This window comes from Schistocerca serialis, chromosome 3 (genome assembly GCF_023864345.2).
Source record: "Schistocerca serialis cubense isolate TAMUIC-IGC-003099 chromosome 3, iqSchSeri2.2, whole genome shotgun sequence".
NCBI classification, from domain to species: Eukaryota; Metazoa; Arthropoda; class Insecta; order Orthoptera; family Acrididae; genus Schistocerca; species Schistocerca serialis.
The window spans coordinates 905,447,131-905,466,088 of NC_064640.1; the positions used below are offsets into that span (position 1 = coordinate 905,447,131).

Below are 18,958 nucleotides of genomic sequence, written 5' to 3' on the forward strand. Positions count from 1 at the left end.
GTGAGTGAGTGAGTGAGTGAGGGTGAGGGATGAAGAAGATCTGGCACAATCAACGCAACCAGATCTAATTTCATCATTTAATTTTTCTTTCCTTCTTTTCCTTTTTCCTCTTTATTAAATTTTACACCTGCTCAAGTTAACTTTGGCAGAATTACTCTTTGGGCACGTTCACAAACAGTAATATGCTATTTTTTTATTTTAATTTATTCATTAGTTATTGCGAAACATGACCAAAACACATGACAAAACTACATCTTCATTTCAAAAATCAGGCACATTATTTTTTCATCAGTTTTTCAAAAAATAAAAAAAAGGCAAAATGTAAAAATCACTCATTTTATAGGCTGACAGAAAAGAATGGACCCATAAGGTTCTCCCAACAAATCTCAGTCTTGCATTTACTTTTCCTACCATTTGTTTTATGTTGTCATTCCATTTTAGGCTGCTCCAGATGGTTACTCCTAGGTATTTTACAGTAGTTACTGTTCCACTAATCTGTTGCCAATAGTATACCCAAATAGTAGCAGACCAATTTACCTATTTAACTGAAATATATTACGGTTATTAATTTATGTTCAGGTTCAAGTGCCAATTGACAAGGGCTGGGAGACCAGTGTGCTCACCACATGCCCCTCCATATCCACATCTGCTGACACCTAAGGGTTGACAATGACATGGCGGCCAATCTGTCCACCTACCTCTATATGGTCACAGAGTGACAGAATAGATGGTTCAGACCTGTTTATTGACTTGTAAGACCAAAGCTTAAGAATTTTAATCGAACTGTTTGACAAAACTTTATTTTAAAATTCAGTCAATTATCCTCACATTGCTTTCCTCAAACTTGTTTTGGCTTCATTCAGCTTTTGATTGTCTAACAGACTGAATTCTCTTCAGAGATGAAGATCTCTTTGCATTCGTAGAAATTAGCTCTCAAATCACGGTGGGGCTTTTCAATTTCTCATACCCTTACTCAGCACATACTTCTCTATGACATATCATACAACACTTTTCAGTTTTACCCATTTGTAATCCACATCTTCACCCTAAGGGCTAACTATTTTATGTTGACTTCTTAGATACTCTGCAATTTGTTTCCATCAGCATTGACCGACTGTAAAAGTTTGTGTCTTTTTTTTTTTTTTGGTGGGGTTTAAGGGCGCTCAACTACTGAGGTCATTAGCGCCCAGTCACCGTTGTTAGAGCACATGGAATCTAGTAAAACTCAAGGGGAGGGGGGGACACCAGAAAGACCTGACAAAGATGCAGATAAAATAAATAAAAAGGTTAGATGTCTTTGGACAAGCCAGTCAAAGTTATAAAACGCAGAACATGAGCAGCTGCTTGAGCGTCATCAGCTAAAATATACGGTAAAGTGGATGGCAGGGACAGGACAACACGAGATTGACTAAAGCGGGGACACGACAATAAAACATGGCGCACTGTTAATGCCTGATCACAAGGGCACTGCGGGGCTGGGTCACCAGAGAGCAGGTAGCGGTGGCTAAACCGGCAATGCCCAATCCGCAACCTGGTCAGAAGGACCTCCTCTCACCGAGATGGTCGGGAGGAGGTTGTCCAAGCAGTTGGGAGCGGTTTTACTGCCCGGAGCTTGTTTCCTTGGAGGGATGACCAAGCATCCCACCACAACGACACAAGTCTCTTACAAACATCCCCACGAACATCAGATGACGAGACACACTGGGAGGCTGGCCGAGGCAGGAGGACTGCAGCCTTGGCTGCAGCACCTGCAGCCTCATTCCCAGGCACTCCTACATGTCCGGGAACCCACAGAAAGCTGACAGGAGAACCATTATCAGTGAAAGAATGGAAGGACTGCTGTATCCGTTGAATTAACGGATGGACCGGATAGGGAGCTCCAAGGCTCTGAAGAGCACTGAGTGAGTCAGAGCAGAGTACATACGATGAATGGCGGTGGCGGCGGGCATACTAAACGGCCTGATGGAGAGCAAAAAGCTCGGCCGTAAAGCTCGAACATTAGTCGAGGAGCCGGTATTTATAGGTGGCGGCCCCAACGACAAAGGCACAGCCCACACCATCGTCAGTTTTGGAGTCATCGGTGTAAATAAAGGTGTGACCGGCAAGTCGAGCACGAAGTTCGACAAACCGTGAGCAATACACTGCAGCTGGAGTACCCTCCTTTGGGAGTGAGCTGAGGTCGAGATAAATATGAACCGGAGCCTGGAGCCAAGGTGGTGTCGGGCTCTCACCCTCTCTGAAGGTGGTAGGGAGGGCAAAATCCAATTGTCGAAGCAGGCGACGGAAGCGGACTCCGGGGGGCAGCAGGGCAGACACATACAACCCGTACTGGCGGTCGAGAGAATCGGCGAAGAAGGACTGGTAAGAGGGGTGGTTGGGCATAGACAACAGCCGGCAGGCATACCGACACAGCAGTACGTCGCGCCGGTAGGTCAATGGTAATTCAGCAGCTTCAGCATAAAGACTCTCGACAGGACTAGTGTAGAAGGCTCCGGTCGCAAGACGTAACCCCCGATGGTGGATGGAGTTGAGACGGCGTAAGAGGGATGGCTGAGCAGACGAGTAGACGAAGCTCCCATAATCCAGCTTCGATCGGACTATGGACCGATACAAGCGAAGCAGGACAGTGCGATCCGCTCCCCAAGATGAACCACTAAGAACTCTGAGGACATTAATGGAATGTGTACAACGGGCCGCCAAATAAGAGACATGCGGAGACCAACACAGTTTCCTGTCCAACGTGAGCCCTAGAAACTTAGTTGTTTCCACGAATGGGAGAACAACGGGACCGCGATGTAAGGATGGCGGAAGGAACGCTTTATATCACCAAAAGTTGATACAAACCGTCTTCACTTCAGAGAACCGGAAGCCATTTGCCATGCTCCATGAGTATAGGCTGTCTAGACAACGAGGGCTCCAGGAGGCATGTTCTCTGGGCACTGCAGTAGATCGCGAAGTCATCGACAAAGAGAGAGCCTGAGACATTAGGTGGAATGCAATCCATAATTGGATTGATCGCGATGGCAAAAAGGGCTACGCTCAAGACGGAGCCCTGAGGCACTCCGTTCTCCTGGAGGAAGACGTCTGACAATACGGAACCCCCACGTACCCTAAACTTTCGATCCGTTAAAAAGGAATCAATAAAAAGGGGCAGGCGACCGCGTAGGCCCCACCTGTGCATAGTGCGGAGGATACCTCCTCTCCAACAGGTATCGTAAGCCTTCTCTAAATCGAAGAACACGGCTACTGTTTGGCGCCTTCGCAAAAAGTTGTTCATGATGAATGTCGACAAGGTCACAAGGTGGTCAACAGCGGAGCGGCGGCGACGAAAGCCGCATTGGACATTGGTAAGTAGCCGTTGAGATTCAAGAATCCAAACTAACCGAGCATGAGCCATGCGCTCCATCACCTTACAGACACAGCTTGTAAGAGAAATGGGGCGGTAACTAGAAGGAAGGTGTCTATCCTTCCCGGGTTTGGGTATAGGAACAACGACGGCATCACGCCAACGCATGGGGACCTGACCTTCGGTCCAGACGTGATTGTAGGTACGAAGAAGGAAGCTTTTGCCCGCCGGAGAAAGGTGTGCCAGCATCTGAACGTGAATGGCATCTGGCCCCGGAGCAAAGGACCGGGACAGTGCAAGCGCACGTTCGAGTTCCTGCATAGTAAAGGGGGCATTATAAGTTTCCAGATTCAGCGAGTGGAAGGAAGGTCGCCGAGCCTCTTCTGCCTCTTTCCTGGGAAGGAAGGCAGGGTGGTAATGGGCGGAGCTTGAAACCTCCGTGAAAAACCAGCCGAAGGCGTTGGAGACAGCCACAGGATCAACGAGGACCTCATTACCTGAGGTCAGGCCAGGTACCGAGGAGTGGGCCTTAATGCCCGACAGCCGGCGCAGACCACCCCATACGACAGAAGAGGGAGTAAAACTGCTAAAGGAGCTGGTGAAAGAGGCCCAACAAGCTTTTTTGCTGTCTTTGATGACTCTACGGCATTGCGCTCGGAGTCGTTTGTATCCAATACAATTCGCCAACGTAGGATGGCAGCGAAAGGTGCGTAAAGCACGTCGTCTAGCACGGATAGCGTCTCTACAAGCCTCGTTCCACCAGGGGACGGAAACGCGACGTGAAGAAGAGGTAGTACGAGGAATGGAACTTTCGGCAGCATTGATGATAACAGCCGTGAGGTATTCGACCTGACTGTCACAACTGAGAAAATCGTGGTCCGGAAAGGTCGCCAGGGAGGAGTAAGGTCCCCAGTCAGCTTTCGGTATGTTCCAGCTCGAAGGACGTGGGGATGCGGTGTGGCGCAGGAGACGAACGACACAGGGGAAGTGGTCGCTCGAATAGGTGTCAGAAAGGACATACCACTCGAACCGACGAGCAAGAGTGGTAGAACAGATCGAGAGGTCCAAGTGGGAGTAGGTATGAGTAGAGTCCGAGAGGAAAGTCGGGGCGCCAGTATTGAGGCAGACAAGATTGAGATGGTTGAAGACATCCGCCATTGAAGTCGCCAAACAATAAAAACGGCGGTGGAAGCTGAACGATCAGGTGCATCATGTCAGCCCGACTAACAGCAGATGACGATGGAGTGTAGATGCCCCTGGGGCAGAGGGGGCGGGGGCCATGGGGGAGGAGGATTTGGAAGGGAGGGATTTGGGAGGTGAAGGCAGAGACCCCGGATGGGGGGAGGAGGTGGAGGGGGGACAGGATAGGGGTGAGGATACCGCGGAAGGAGTGGACACAACTGAGGCAAACGAAGTGGTCAACGACACGGGATGGAGGCGGTCATACTTCTTCCTGGCCTCAGAATAAGAGAGCCGATCCAAAGTATTGAGTTCTTGTATCTTCTTCTCCTTCTGATATGCGGGGCAGTCTGAGGATCTAGGCAAGTGGATGCCAGGACGATTAACGCACCGAGGTGGTGGGGTGCATGTATGTTCCTCACGAAGAGGACGTCCACAATCGCCACAAAGGGGCTCAGCCTCACACCGTGACGACATGTGCCCAAAGCGCAAACACCGAAAACAGCACATAGGAGGCGGGATGTAAGGTCGCATGTCGCACCGGTAGCACATCACCTTTACCTTCTCTGGGAGAACGTCCCCCTCGAAGGTGAGGATAAAGGCCCCGGTGTCGATGCGACGGTCTTTGGGGCCGCGCTGGACTCGCCGGACGAAATGCACGCCTCGTCCCTCCAGGTTGGCCCTGAGCTCCTCATCAGACTGCAGCAGGAGGTCCCGATGAAAAATAACCCCCTGCGTCCTACTTAGTGCCAGATGCGGGACAATGGACACTGGGATGTCCCCTAGGCGGTCGCACGCCTGGAGCGCCGCCGACTGTGTGGCGGAGGTGGTCTTTATAAGAACGGACCCCGAACGCATCTTACTGAGAGCCTCGATTTCCCCGAAGATGTCCTCAATGTGCTGAACAAAGAACATGGGCTTGGAGGTGGCGAACGTCCCCCCATCGGTTCGAGAACAGACCAAATAGCGGGGGAAGTACTTCGCCCCAAGCCGGCGGGCCTGTCCCTCCTCCCAGGGAGTGGCCAAGGGGGAAAGGGTAGGAGAACCAGAACTAGAAACAGTATCTTTCCTTTTGAAAGACTCGGCCGCAGAGCGACCTGATACGTGTTGACGTTTCATCTGCGAAACGTCCGCCCCGATACCACCCACTCCGACCAGGGGCTCTCCCCACGGGTGCCACCCAGCCTCAGCAAGGGCCACCTGGCAGGATGACCATTGCCGGGAGTCCTGATGCCCCAAGGAGACGGGCATCTATTCCTTGGCCGACGTGGGGAGGGTGCAGCTCAGGTATCGGCAGTACGATCCCTGTGTTGTCAGGGGGCTACAACCTAGAGGGTACATGACGACCCCACCGTGCTGGATTTCTGGTGCCGTGGAAAGTCCATCATGATCTTAGGTGCAGATGGGTACGCACTATGGGCGTAACTTGTACAATCCATCAGGCGTTTAGGCCCAATTTGAGGAATAGTGGGTATTGTTACAACGCCGGTACAATGCTGAGTGCCAAGGTCTTAGTGCACTGAGGACCAGTGGTACACCACGTAAGGCGTCCTTTCCCAAAAGGCCCGTACTTCTGTAGAATTTTGAAAAATGGAGGTCAAACCCCAAGGGGGACCATCACATGGAAGGCCGAAATGGTTGAAACTCCTTTTAGTCGCCTCTTACGACAGGCAGGAATACCTCGGGCCTATTCTTACCCCGGACCCGCAGGGGGGAAGTTTGTGTCTGCTAGTCACTAGGTCTAAGGCATTGCCCTCACACATCAGTTCTTTAACTATCTACTCGAAGCAATTTTCAGATGAGACTTTCAGAACGAGTTTTAATTGCACTAGTATCCCATCCCTATTACAACAACATAATCAGGAAATTTACTCTTTATATTCTCCACGTTCTCTCTGAAGCACTCTGGCACTAAAGACTGTGACAAGTGGTTCATAAAAGCATCTGATTAACAACTTTAACTGACCTTTGATGCTTATCGTCACTCAAACACACACACATTCAGAATCGATAATAACCTCACTATATACTACAGAGTTATTTACGGCAATAAATACGCAAACACCACTGGCGCCTAGATTTCACTTCTGTTTATAGCCAACTATCTGTTCCTAAGAACTAATAAGACTAATTCTGGGGCCTCACCAGGAATGCTTGTGCAGTTTCCTAGTAATGCATTAACATTTTGTTTTTTTCTGATCTACAAGGGTGAAACCTCTCAGAGTAATGTTGCTGATCCAGCTTCAATTTCAGCAAGCATTTCATCACTAAGCTTAAGAAGGGGCTCCTCTAACTCAACGCCTCCTCCCACCATCACCCTCTCAGGTATGTCACATGTACTCTGCCACCCAATTAGTCACGTCCTTTGTGTTGTGCAAAGACTGTCTCTAGTGCCTTACTTCTTTAAGGCACATAGTTCATATTTACACCGTAACATACCAACTGCAGTAAGAGGTATCTGAAGATCTATTGACTAAATGGACACGATCTTTGTTATTTTATATGAACTGGTCTATATGTACAGAGTTTTGAATTCCTTGGTTATTACTCTGCAGTCCTGAGGTAAGAAGAAATGCCTTTGACAGTTGGTTTGTTAATAATGCTCGTGTACTTAACAGGGTTTTACCACAGTTTAAATAGGAACTCTGGTACATGCGGACTACACCATCTATTTCTGGTCATTTAACAGACACTATTGTATGGCCTGTTAAAACAACATGCTTAACTGTACACTCTTTTGAATGACAGTCAGTAAATCATGTTTTAATTGTTTCTACAAAACATTGTTTTCATATGACTAGACAATTTCTTATATTATTTTTGTTCCAAGTATCCCAATTTCTTTGCATTGCCAGTTTATGTAGGTGCACTTTAAAATGGCAAAAATTAAATTGGCCAATCATGACAGCGTGAACAAAATAATATAGGACTAACCTGTTAGTCCACAAAATTAACTAGGAAGTCATTTCAGCTAACACAATATCAAAACATCATTAAATTTTTTTATGTTTAGATAGAATTTATAATATTTCACTAAATATTAACTTACCGGATCATCAGAGCCATTTCCAGGATTCACAGCTTCACTGGAGCAATTTTCAAAGCGCTGGAGAAATTCTCTCATATCTGGAGTCTTGACATATTGCAAATTGTAGCTTTCAAGCAAAGAATGGTAGCTTTGGACTTCACTTGGGCTTCTTAACCTGCTATGCATCACTACTGTTGCACTAGAAGTCGTCCTTGAAACAATATTCTCCTTCTCATTTGTAGTATTTTCTTCTAGTCTTTTAGAGGAACCTTGTTCCATCACCTCATCAAAGGAAGAGGACCATCCAACTCTTCCGAACAAAGAGTTTCCAACACTTGAAGATTCACAACCTTCTTCTGTATGACTAGTATCATTTGGTCTCACAGGTATATCTTTTCCATTTTTCTGTCCTTCCAAATTTTCATCTTCTATTACCTTTTTTGCAGAGTCTTCCTCTCTAGACCTTTCTGTCTCTAACCTAAGTCTTTCAGAAATTGGTGCATCATTAACAGGTGTACCTAAAATTATTTTCAAAGCTTCATCTTCACTAAGTGGTAACACGTTGCTCACTCCAGATTCTTGAAGAGATGCAGGCAGTGATACTGATGTATTAGGTGACTTCTCAGCTGCAGGCGGTATACAATAATTATCATCTAGGGTTCTAGCTATGTCAACACCAGACATTACTGGACAGGCCCGCAATGGTGGTGTCCATAAGCCTGCAAGGAGCAATGGTGTATTGGTCCACACATTCAGTAAACTGGAATTGCATGCCAGTGTAGCAGTAATTCCTTCTATTCCCTCAATCAATCGCTGAGCAACATCTAACCTTTCACCATCACGAACAAATGCAGAACTTCGATAGTAAGGTTTAAGGGCACTTCCATCTTGCCTCATTGCTTCCAAATACCTTGAAAGCAAGCAGTCATTTAATGCAATACGGAGCCACACTCTGCAACGACCGACATCTGTTGTAACAAGATTCAGCGAATTTACCTGGATGGAAAAAAATAAATAAATAAATAAATAAAATATTAACATTGTATTAACTGCAATATGATCTCTCACTTCTACAAAACACGTACAACAAACAGCTGTTAGCAAAACTACAACAGACTGATCAAGGCTATGTGGCAGACCTGACAACTAACACTTTTCTAGGAAATGTTCTTCCTACATATCCCCACGTAGCAAGAAAGAATCAGTTCACTTGCAACGTACGCACCTGTTGCTCAACACCGCCTCTTCCTTAGTAGAAGATTCAGTGCCTCATGATCCCAGAAGCGATAGGTAATACAGCCAGAGTATGGTAACATGAATGCAAGTTAAGACAGATACCAAAATGCAGCAACAAGATGAAAACAAGGACGCACGGAGGAGGCAATACTGATACGCAAGGGACAACAAGTCACGACCCAGACAGTAATGATTGCTGGGAAAAAATGGACCATCATAAGAAAAATGGCCTAGTCAAATAGACTGCTAGAACAGAAAAGATGACCAACCATATAGCTGCCTTAATAATTGGAACAATAAAGCCAATCTAAATTTTAAATCATCCGGCCATTAAACTCATTCAAAATTGCAATTGCACACCACCATTTTTGTACACATTCACCTACCCAGGCATAACAAATCACACAGAACATAAAACTGTCATTGTTAAAATGCACTGTTAAAATTTTAACTGAAATACACAGTATTGGTCAAAATAACAACACAGGAAAGTGTGTGTGGCTGAATAATTAATAAAAAATAAATAAAATAAAAAACTGGATGAGCCAGCCACCCTGGTGACACATTAAAACTTTCTCCATAATCTAAGGAGCATATCCGGTGAGTGCTCTCACCGAAGCACGAAGCTTTGTTTCACCTGATTTCATCTCAATTTCTTGGCCAGGTGTTGGTATGCTAGACCATGTAGTTTACTTTTACCAGCTGCAGCTTATTGTCTTTTGCTTCCAGCATTCTTCTTTCAACTATCTTAAGACTCGTTACCTCACCAGTAAGGATACAGCATACAGAGACAATCATGGGGCCACAGCAATTTCAGTGTATGCTTCACGAGGTGCTACCTCTACTAATTCCCATGTACCCCAGTATCCAGGAAAACTTCTCTCAGCCTTACAGAAGATGAGAGTCCTAGATGTTGCAGGCATTTCTGTCTGCTGGGTACATGTGTTGTATAGATGTAAGTATATTTAGAGATTATGAACAAATGAGCAATTTTTCAGCACAAATACATCATACTGGCTCCCTTGCCTGTATGTAATATTGCATGAAATATATTAAATTCAAATTGTAAATAAATTTTGAGGATATTTGAGAAAACAGCTGAGTAGCCATCTTACATGTGTACCACATGGGTGAAGTCCAGAGCTCTAATATCTATCACCAAATATAGTTGAATGCAACTCTCAAAGTCTCAAGAAAATCATCTTTGGAGTTCTGTCTTTAATCCAGTAAAGCAAGGTCAATTTTTCTTGAAAAGCCATGTGGCTGCATGGTAGAATGATTGCCCACCATGTATGTGGCACAGTTTCAATTCCCATCCCTGGCAAACTTTTGAACATTTCCCTGAATTATAAAATACACAAGGATGAAAAAGAATTAAATTTTTAATTTTTTAAAACTTAAATCATCTTTTATAAAATATTAACAATTAAGAATGTACATTTGCAATGAAACCTGGATTTTTCGTGTGAGATATGTAATTAGAAATAAGACCACATGCATTTTTCATAAAAGTATCAATTAGGTATTTGTCAATTAGCATAGATTTGATGAAATTTATATTTGAATGCTGTAGCTATCCAAACTGAACCAAAAGGGGGGGGGGGGGATAAGGGTGAAAAAACAATGAGTAAAACTACACTTATACCAGCATTGCCTGTCTGGAATGCCACTGATTTTGTTCCGCCGATATATATTTTAATGCTCAAGGAATTACTAGAAGACCAAGCACGTCTGCTTCAAAAATTGTACCTGCGGTTTTGTCAACCTAAAACCCTACATGGCAAGCAAGCAATTTACCACACAGCCATGTGGCCTGTCGAGAAAAATCGACATTGCTTCATCAAAGTAACAACGTTCAGCAAACTTCAAACTAGATTTCCTCAAGAATTTTTTAGAGTTGCATCAAATTATTTTGGGCAATTAATATATGTGTTCTGAACTTCACAAATATTTAAAAAAATTACAAAAATCAGATCACTGTGTGTTCACTTGGTAGACAAATTGGCAAGCACAGCTATATAGCAGTGGTCCACAATTTAAATTTCATTAAACACTGTATTAAAAACATAGGCAGAAGCACAGTATCTCCTGAACCTCATTAAATGCTCTGTGCATTTTCAGGAGCCAACATGGCCGTTAGTTTCGTCCCTGGTTAGGTTTTGCATTTGTTCCACACCAAGTACCACTATGTCGTGCTTTTAATGTATAACATATGACTTTGCTAGCAGACAATTTGTGTGAATTGCTTCCATGGCAAAGTGAAATTGGGAAGACTGCTGCCTATTCCAACTTCTGACTTATTGACAGAATACAGCAAGGAAGGATTCCTCCATTTAAAAGTGTGGCCATACATACCAAAGTCCTCCACAATGTAAATGTGACAGTGATATGGTCATTTGCATATAAATGGAAGGCAACTTGTGGTAGATAAGACAAGGCGGCTCAAAAAGCAGGTGTCACATTGGTCTACTCACTTTGCCAATTTTAAATTGACTTTCCCAGTGAACTTGCTGCAGACTCAAAATCGCAAAATATCTCCAGCAGAAAAGAAGGGGGCAAGAAATACACCGCCAAACAAGTACCTTACATTGAGCTGCAAATACTATACAAATCAAGGCAGCAACCTGCATTTACAAATGGTTGAGAAGCCAGTTGCCAAAGTCGACATTGCATACAAAACATTACATTCACTTCAGTAAAAAGCAGAACAGCCACAGAGTACAGAGGGGGAACAAAGGGTAAGCTCCACTCAGAAATATACCAACTGTCAAAAGAGTTAAGAAACTGATTTTATTCCTGGTGATAAAAGTGATGTTTGTGTGACCATAGTGTGTGCAAAGTTAGTCCTGCACACCTTGACTCCCAAAAAAGACCTACGACATAGGGCAGCTTCTCATGACTTGACTGAAATCCAAAATGCAGGCAATTCTAGTACAACAATTCACATAAGGTTCAATGCTTTAATGACATAACATTCAACCCGATGTGACACAAAAGTTTAAAAACATCTGAATGAAGCACTTTTCTGACAGTTTAACACAGCTGTATGAACGTTTTGCAAGTTGTACTTAAGTGGAGGAGGAAGGGTTGATGAACACCTGAGGTATTAAAACCATCATAATTTTTCTTTATTTTTCAATTAATCCAGTCTTTAAACTCTATAGTTTGGTGGGATGTGTTACAAAGCACAGTAAGCACCATGACAAAGCACACATCCCCACCAATATTGCCACCAAAAGAAAAACACCATACAAATAAACAGAAGCACAATTTGCCAGACAACACCATTTTCTTCTGAATGGTGAATCTGAAGAGGACACGTCTGTGAAAATAATGGAATACATAGTCTGTCAGAGTGAACCAACCAGTCCCTCTTTTTAACCCTAAACTACAATCCATCTAATTTCTGTAGCAAAACTGACAAAATAGATCCCATAGTGCACTGGAACATGAATGGGTTCAGGACACACATGAAGGAGCAAGAACAGTTAACTTAAGGTTACAAGCAGTTCCTGCCATAGCTGATGTGTACCCACAAACCACCACCACCACCACCACCACCACCACCACCACCAGTTGCTCAAATAGTATGAGTGTGCCCAATGGAATGACACTATGCTCTCTGTACCTGCTTCCTAATCAAGATTTATCTCAAGAGGTTCTTGTAATTCACAAACTTCTCAACCATTCCTCCTCTGTGGGGATGTTTGTGCACGGGGGTCGGCCACTATCTGTTGCCAGGTTCCAGCTTTTGAGAATGTCATGTATTTAGAAGTATTTCTCCTCCTGGACTGGGACAGAGCATACACTTCAGTACCACTATATGGTCATTCTCTTCTGTAGATATCAATACGCAGTCCTGCCCTTCAGACACTGTTCAGTGTCAAGCAGTTGGCAATTTGCACTGCCATGACCAATTCCCCCATCTGCATATGTAGGGCACACCAAGAAGTGTGTAAAAGAAAGCTGCCAAAGTGGATGCTTGGAAAGGTGAACTAGATGCTGTACTGTTAGCTCACTTTAAATGTCAAGACAGCATTCAGGAATGGGTGGATCACATTATAACAGTGACTCACGAACCCACTGACTCATCTATCCCCAATGCCTTTAGGACATCCATGAAGACTGTTGCTGTCCTGCTGGAATGAAGAGTGCTGCTCCACAATCAGGATCAGACTGGTGGGAAAGTGAAAGTTCAGATGCTGACTATCTACTGAGAAACAGCATTTTGGGTGGCGAGGGCTAAATGCCACTGTATTTTTAATGAGATCAAGAAGAGTGTGTCAAAACTTCCTGGACGCACTCAACCGTTCCATCACTTCAGCACACATACCATCAGAAGAATTCCCAGGAAGCACAGTAGGAAACTTAGAGCAGCTGCAATGAAAGAGGGGGCCCCCAAATGCCACACCTAGACTTAATCACTATCAGAGTCTCCTGGTACTACACCCAGACAAGACCAAATCATGTACAGTCTGCTGTTGCAACTAGGAGAAAATTCCAAGAAAAAACCTAAAAAATAAAATGTGCAGTCAGGCCAAGTTTCCAAACTGGGGAGAGAAGCAACTGCAGTCCACCACCTCAAACATGTGTCAGTACTTCTTGAAAGCACTTTGTAGCAAATAACTTTGAGCATATGGTTTACTGTTGCCTGATCTGGATCCTAGAGACCAGGAAGCTCCTGATCCCCTCCTATATATTCAGGAGGTATCAATCCACCATCATATAGCTGGAGGCAGCTATAAAATCGACTTTCCTGTGCAAGTAACACCTAATATGTACATATTTTATATGCAGTCCATTAACATTTTGAAAATGCACTAACTGACAGAACAATGTACGTAGAGATGTAAAAACTGACACCTATGCCTAAAATTACATGGGGCTTTATTGAAATCAAAAAAACAAGTGCAAAAAGTTGGCCAACAGATGGTACTGGACAGCAAAAAATCAGTGACGCTGCATGAGAATCTTATATAAAATGAGCTATAGTGAGAGAGGGTTAGAGGAAAAAAAATAAATAAATAAAAAAATTGTCACATGTTGACTTTACAACAAATGGCACCGTTAGTGAAGCCTTATAATCAGACTGGAGAATCCACTACTGCAGCTTTATCATCCTATTGCCATAAGAAGGGTATTTGAATGGTTAACGGTGCAGTTGGTGTGAAGAAAATCACAAAATTTGAAGCCACAGGTTGTTTGGGCAATCAGCCCCATATTGGGAAACCAACACACATGCTAATGCTGATGAAAAGCTCTCTGGTATCCATTCAGGTGGCAGTATTGTAAAACTACAACATTACGACAAGTGACGTACATACAGTCTTCTGGTGAAGATTTTGTGGATGCCATCCTACTTATATCTGCGGTGTGCCCCCCCTCCACCTTGCTCCAGGAGGCTGGGTGCAGAATGGCTGGCAGGCAGAGGGGGGTGTTGTAGTGAAGTTGCTATGGTGGGGGTTAGAGCATTCTGGTCCTGTCTCGCGATGACAATGGTGGTGATTTCACCCCCCCCCCCCCCCCTCCCCACTGTGCCTGTCACCCTCTCTGTACCCAGCCTCCCAGGGCCAGGTGGAGAGGGGCACATAGCAGATATATGTAGAACAGAATCCACACAATGTTTACGTTCGCCAGAAGATGATGACTACATCACTTGCTGCAATGTCATAACACTGCCACCCACCTGGAAACCTGAGAGCTTTTCATCAACTGTATACACCAGGGAAGTCTACATCCATGCAAGTGTTACTGCTGCTTGGGCAGTTCAGGAAAAAATTGAGACTTTAGTGGGGTCATCTCCGCATAGTGACACCTGTTTGCACATCGAACCGGCATCCCACGCAGTACTGTTTGGAGAGCACCAAGGCATTCCGTCCTATGTTATCTGTTCAAAAAACAGTGTCATCAACTGTTAGCCATTGGCCTTGTGATGTAGAAAACATTTGCAGTGGGGGAATTTAAAAGAAATCTGGGAAGATGATGACTGGTTGTTTAACGTGCTGTGGACCTGCGAAGTCCATTTCACACTCTGAGGGTCTATCAGCACCCACAACTGCAGAATTTGGGGTACTGAAAATCTTAGAACTGTCATGGAAACCCAAGTGCATGATGAGAAAGTTACGGTGTCATGAATTTTTCACACCAATTGTGACTAGACTCTTTTCTTTGAGGAAATGCAAGGTGCTGCTTTTCAAACTGCCAGCATGCTGTGTGCGAGGTACACTGATATGTTACAGAATCCCATCATCCCTAGCCTGATGAATACCTGCTGGGAGGTGTTACTTATGCAGGGCGGCACTCCACCCCACATTGCTACAAGTGCGAAAGACCCCTTGTCCACATCATGTGGTGAGGATAACGTGCTGCGCCATCCCTCCAGTCATGCTTGGTCTCCCAGATTCTCAGGCCTCAACCCATGAGATTATTGGTTGTGGGGTTACATGATGGCCCTAGTCTGCTGCAATCATCCATAGGGATGTTTAAAGACAACATCCGACGGCAATTTTTCACCTTACCTACTGATATGCTGTACAGTGTTGTTCACAACATTGTTCCTCGTCTACAGATATTGTTGAAGAATGACTGCCTACATGTTGAGCATTTGTTATAAAAAACATTACCTTCACAAAAACTCTACTGTTATGCTAATTATTGGGAATACAGAAGTGTCTGATCCCACCAGTCTGTTTTGACCCATTACGTCACCAATATGGCGGAAATGGCTATTCTAAGCATATCCAATATTGTGCCTATGATATCACCACATATACACGGCAACAAACACGAAAATACGTATAAATAAGACAAGAGCCTCTCCCAACAAAAATACAATCAAAGTAATGGGACATCCGAGGGCAACTGGGGGTTTTAGGGAGGGGACAAGCAAAATATAACAGTAAAAAAAAAAAAAAAAAGCCTAGGTTCATCAAGACACTGAACATATTTAAGTGCCTTTATCACAAATTTAGACCCTGGCTAGATTATGGATGCACAGTTTATGGATCAACAAGACATAAGTAGCCATAGACATCCAGTGCTATCAACCAAGACGGTATTTGGCTGGACCCATGTGCCTATAGGACTAGCCATATACCTAGCCTCTGTGCTGAGGATGGTGAACCACTGTGTGCCACCCACTGTATCAGGTCATACAGGTACTTCACTGTTTCAGAGGTATCCGAGTACCAAACTGTTGCGCACTTTTTCCATGGAAGTAATTCTCACAAATTGTATGCTAGCAAAGAGGTCATATGGTATACATTAAAAGCACAAAGTGGTACTTCGTGTGGAACAAATATAAAATATAACCCAGGGCTTAAGCTAACTGCCACACTGACTCCTGACAATGCACAGAGTAGTTTGATTTAATGAGGTTCAGGAGATACTGTGTTCCTGTCTTATGTTTTTAATTTAGTGTTTTATGAACTTTAAATTCCGGACCATTGCTATGTAGCTGTATATGCTGATGTGTAAGACACAGCAGCAATCTGATTTTTATATTTTTTTATATTTATGTTATGCGAAGTTCAACATGCAAATATTAATTGCCCAGAATAATCTGATGCAACTCTAAAAAATTCTCAAGAAAATTTGCTTTTAAGTTTTCTGACCACTGTTAATATGCTGATGCAATGTCAATTTTTCTTGAAAGGCTGCATGGCAGATTATTTGTCTGCTATGTTGTGGTGTTTTTGGTTCAACAAAACCCCTGATACAAATTTGAAAGCAGAGATGTATGTCGTTCTAGCAATTCCATGAGGTTTGAATGAACTGAACTACATATAACTGTATTTACGGTAGTTCAGTTCATTGGTTATCATGAATTGTAAAAGAAAATCAAACCTCTGCCTTAAAATATGTGAAGGCCTTTTCAGGAAGACAAATGTAAAACTTACAAAGAAGTCAACAATACCATTTTTACAAAGGGCACTGGCCCGAAACTCTTAATGGTACAATAAATTACTTTCAAAAAGACCAGTGGATGGTTGCAGTATTTCCTATAGCGTAATTTGGGGAAACAGCAGACCAAAACTGATTTAAAAACCTTAGGACTCACTTAGGAGGGGAAAAAAAAGAAACACGTAATACCAATATGCAGATTGGATGAATTAATCATAAGCAGCAAATTTTAAAATGTACCATCATCTTATATTATTTTAGATTGCTACTTATGTGACTGTTGCTTAACAGTGTGTATGGAATCACAGAAATGGTTTCTGTACAGTCTATTTTTACATGGGAATGGTTGCAGTATTTTGGTATACACGTAACTTTCAGGGAACAGACAACATACAAACATGGGGAAATAAAGGGGTACCAGTATTATAAATACAGTACATGAAATGTGATTACCAGTATAACTGTCGACAATTCTCTGTAAAAAAAAAAAAAAAATGACGCTACAACACTCAATAGTGTACAATGAACAGGAGTCAAAGGCTCATCTTCCTTCTTCCCTTTCATTGATGAAGTTGAGAGGAAACGAAGACTGTACAGCCTACATTCAAGTTTCATCAATCAACCACACTGACTTTACCAAATTCGATTATTCTCTTGATAAGTTATGTGAACTTAAAAGGAGTGCTGGAGAAAGTATTAGCACATGAGCTACTAGAACAGTCAAATGAAAGAAAACGTCATTGATACTAACTTATTCCGAGCTCTGTCCAGAAGTTTATCAGGTCTATCCAAATCCATATCCATCGCTAGTTGATGCACAACAGTGACAATATAACAGTCTTATTTACTGTTCTAAGAGAGAGAATGTAAATGACAAATTTATACCGTGTAAGTTGTTAGTGGTTATACGAGATTTCCAATGTATATATGCACTTAAATACATAATGGTCAAATGTCTAACCTGATCGATTATTTCCCGATGAGAAAAAACCAATAATGGTCCCCAAAACGTTGGCTCAGGTCTTTGGTCAGGATCTGCACCGATTGCCTGGCTTACTCTATTTAAGAACGTATCTTTCAAGCCGTGAATGAATATAGCTTCCAGTACAGTGCACAGTGAGTTCGTTGTGTCATTGTTACTGACAATTTTTGCAGCATCTTGAGGCTCAGTGTGTTGAAGCTGTATATCTTTCACACTTTCTGATAAATGGCTCATCAAAGAATCTTTCACCATGTTCTCTCTTCCACCAAAAGCGGTAACACTCCGAATTATTGCATTCATTTTCACAGGTCGTCGATGTTAACAAGGAATTGCTGCGATGCTTAAGGGATTTCGTACTGTATGACGTTGTCCAAATCAAGGTATTTCTCGAGAGACAGCTGTTTAAACACACAAACAGGCACATCAACACTTCAAATTTCTACAGCACAGCACGACGAGTCCGTACAATGTTAATCTCTAGAAGCGTAGTAAATCTGTCGAAAAATATCGAACACAAGAACCCGTAGAACAATCCAGGACTTTACTGCGTACCATATTAGACAATTAGTTAGTACTAATTTCAAGTAGCACTACTTTCCACGCTCATTCTGTTGTGTATCCTTATGCACTTCATGTTGAATAGCGACGATGCAACGTATTTCCTTGTTTTATAGAAATGCGTAAGGCACAAACTCTGTCGACGAGACGTCTTCTTAGATCTAGTTTTTCCTTAGACTTCAATCTATTCGTCATTTAAACAAGAAAAAAAAAACAACTAAGCTGCTATTGTTCCATCAGTATTGTCTATCCACGCAAGCTCTTTCTGAATTGACGTTCTCTACAACACGCTTCCACTTCTCTGACTGTCAGAATCACCTGAAACATCAGTGACTTTACTAACCGAGTGTTCGACCATAGATACTTTATGGTCGAAGGTGCAGTGATACTACCATGTGATAATAAACCAAGGAAGTTAATTTTAACCTCCTAGATATAAACCAATCATGTTCTACTCTCGAACAAGAATCAACGTCGAAGACGCTACCAGTAAGATCGATTCAAACTGGACGTCAATGCAACTGCAGGGAACATAACCATCAAATGGTAGACGAAACGTAAACATTACGTAGCGTCACTTATTACTGAATGGCGAAAATGAGGTTATGAGGTACAGTTCATCTCAACCCATTAGCGGCGTGCGTTGCCATATGGCAACGTTTGTAACACTTTTTAAAAATCGTCGATTCCGCGACCTCAACGAAGCCGGAGTGTTGGCAGCACTGGA

At 43.3% G+C, this 18,958-nt stretch overlaps 1 protein-coding gene across 2 annotated transcripts in view; it reads right to left on the reverse strand.

Annotated features, from left to right (window-relative positions):
• The window catches only part of LOC126471162 (run domain Beclin-1-interacting and cysteine-rich domain-containing protein), a 166,220-nt gene extending 147,526 nt beyond the window's left edge, over positions 1-18,694 (reverse strand). The window contains exons 1-2 of one of the 2 annotated variants that reach the window (XM_050099264.1): positions 17,653-18,683; positions 7,575-8,549 (exon numbers count right to left, since the gene is read on the reverse strand). In XM_050099264.1, the coding sequence (XP_049955221.1) occupies positions 7,575-8,549; positions 17,653-17,973 (1,296 nt within the window). In that variant the 5' untranslated portion in view covers positions 17,974-18,683. Of the gene's footprint in view, positions 1-7,574; positions 8,550-17,652 lie in introns of both variants that reach the window. The other variant, XM_050099265.1, reaches the window with a different exon arrangement.
• Positions 18,695-18,958: the final 264 nt, after the last annotated feature.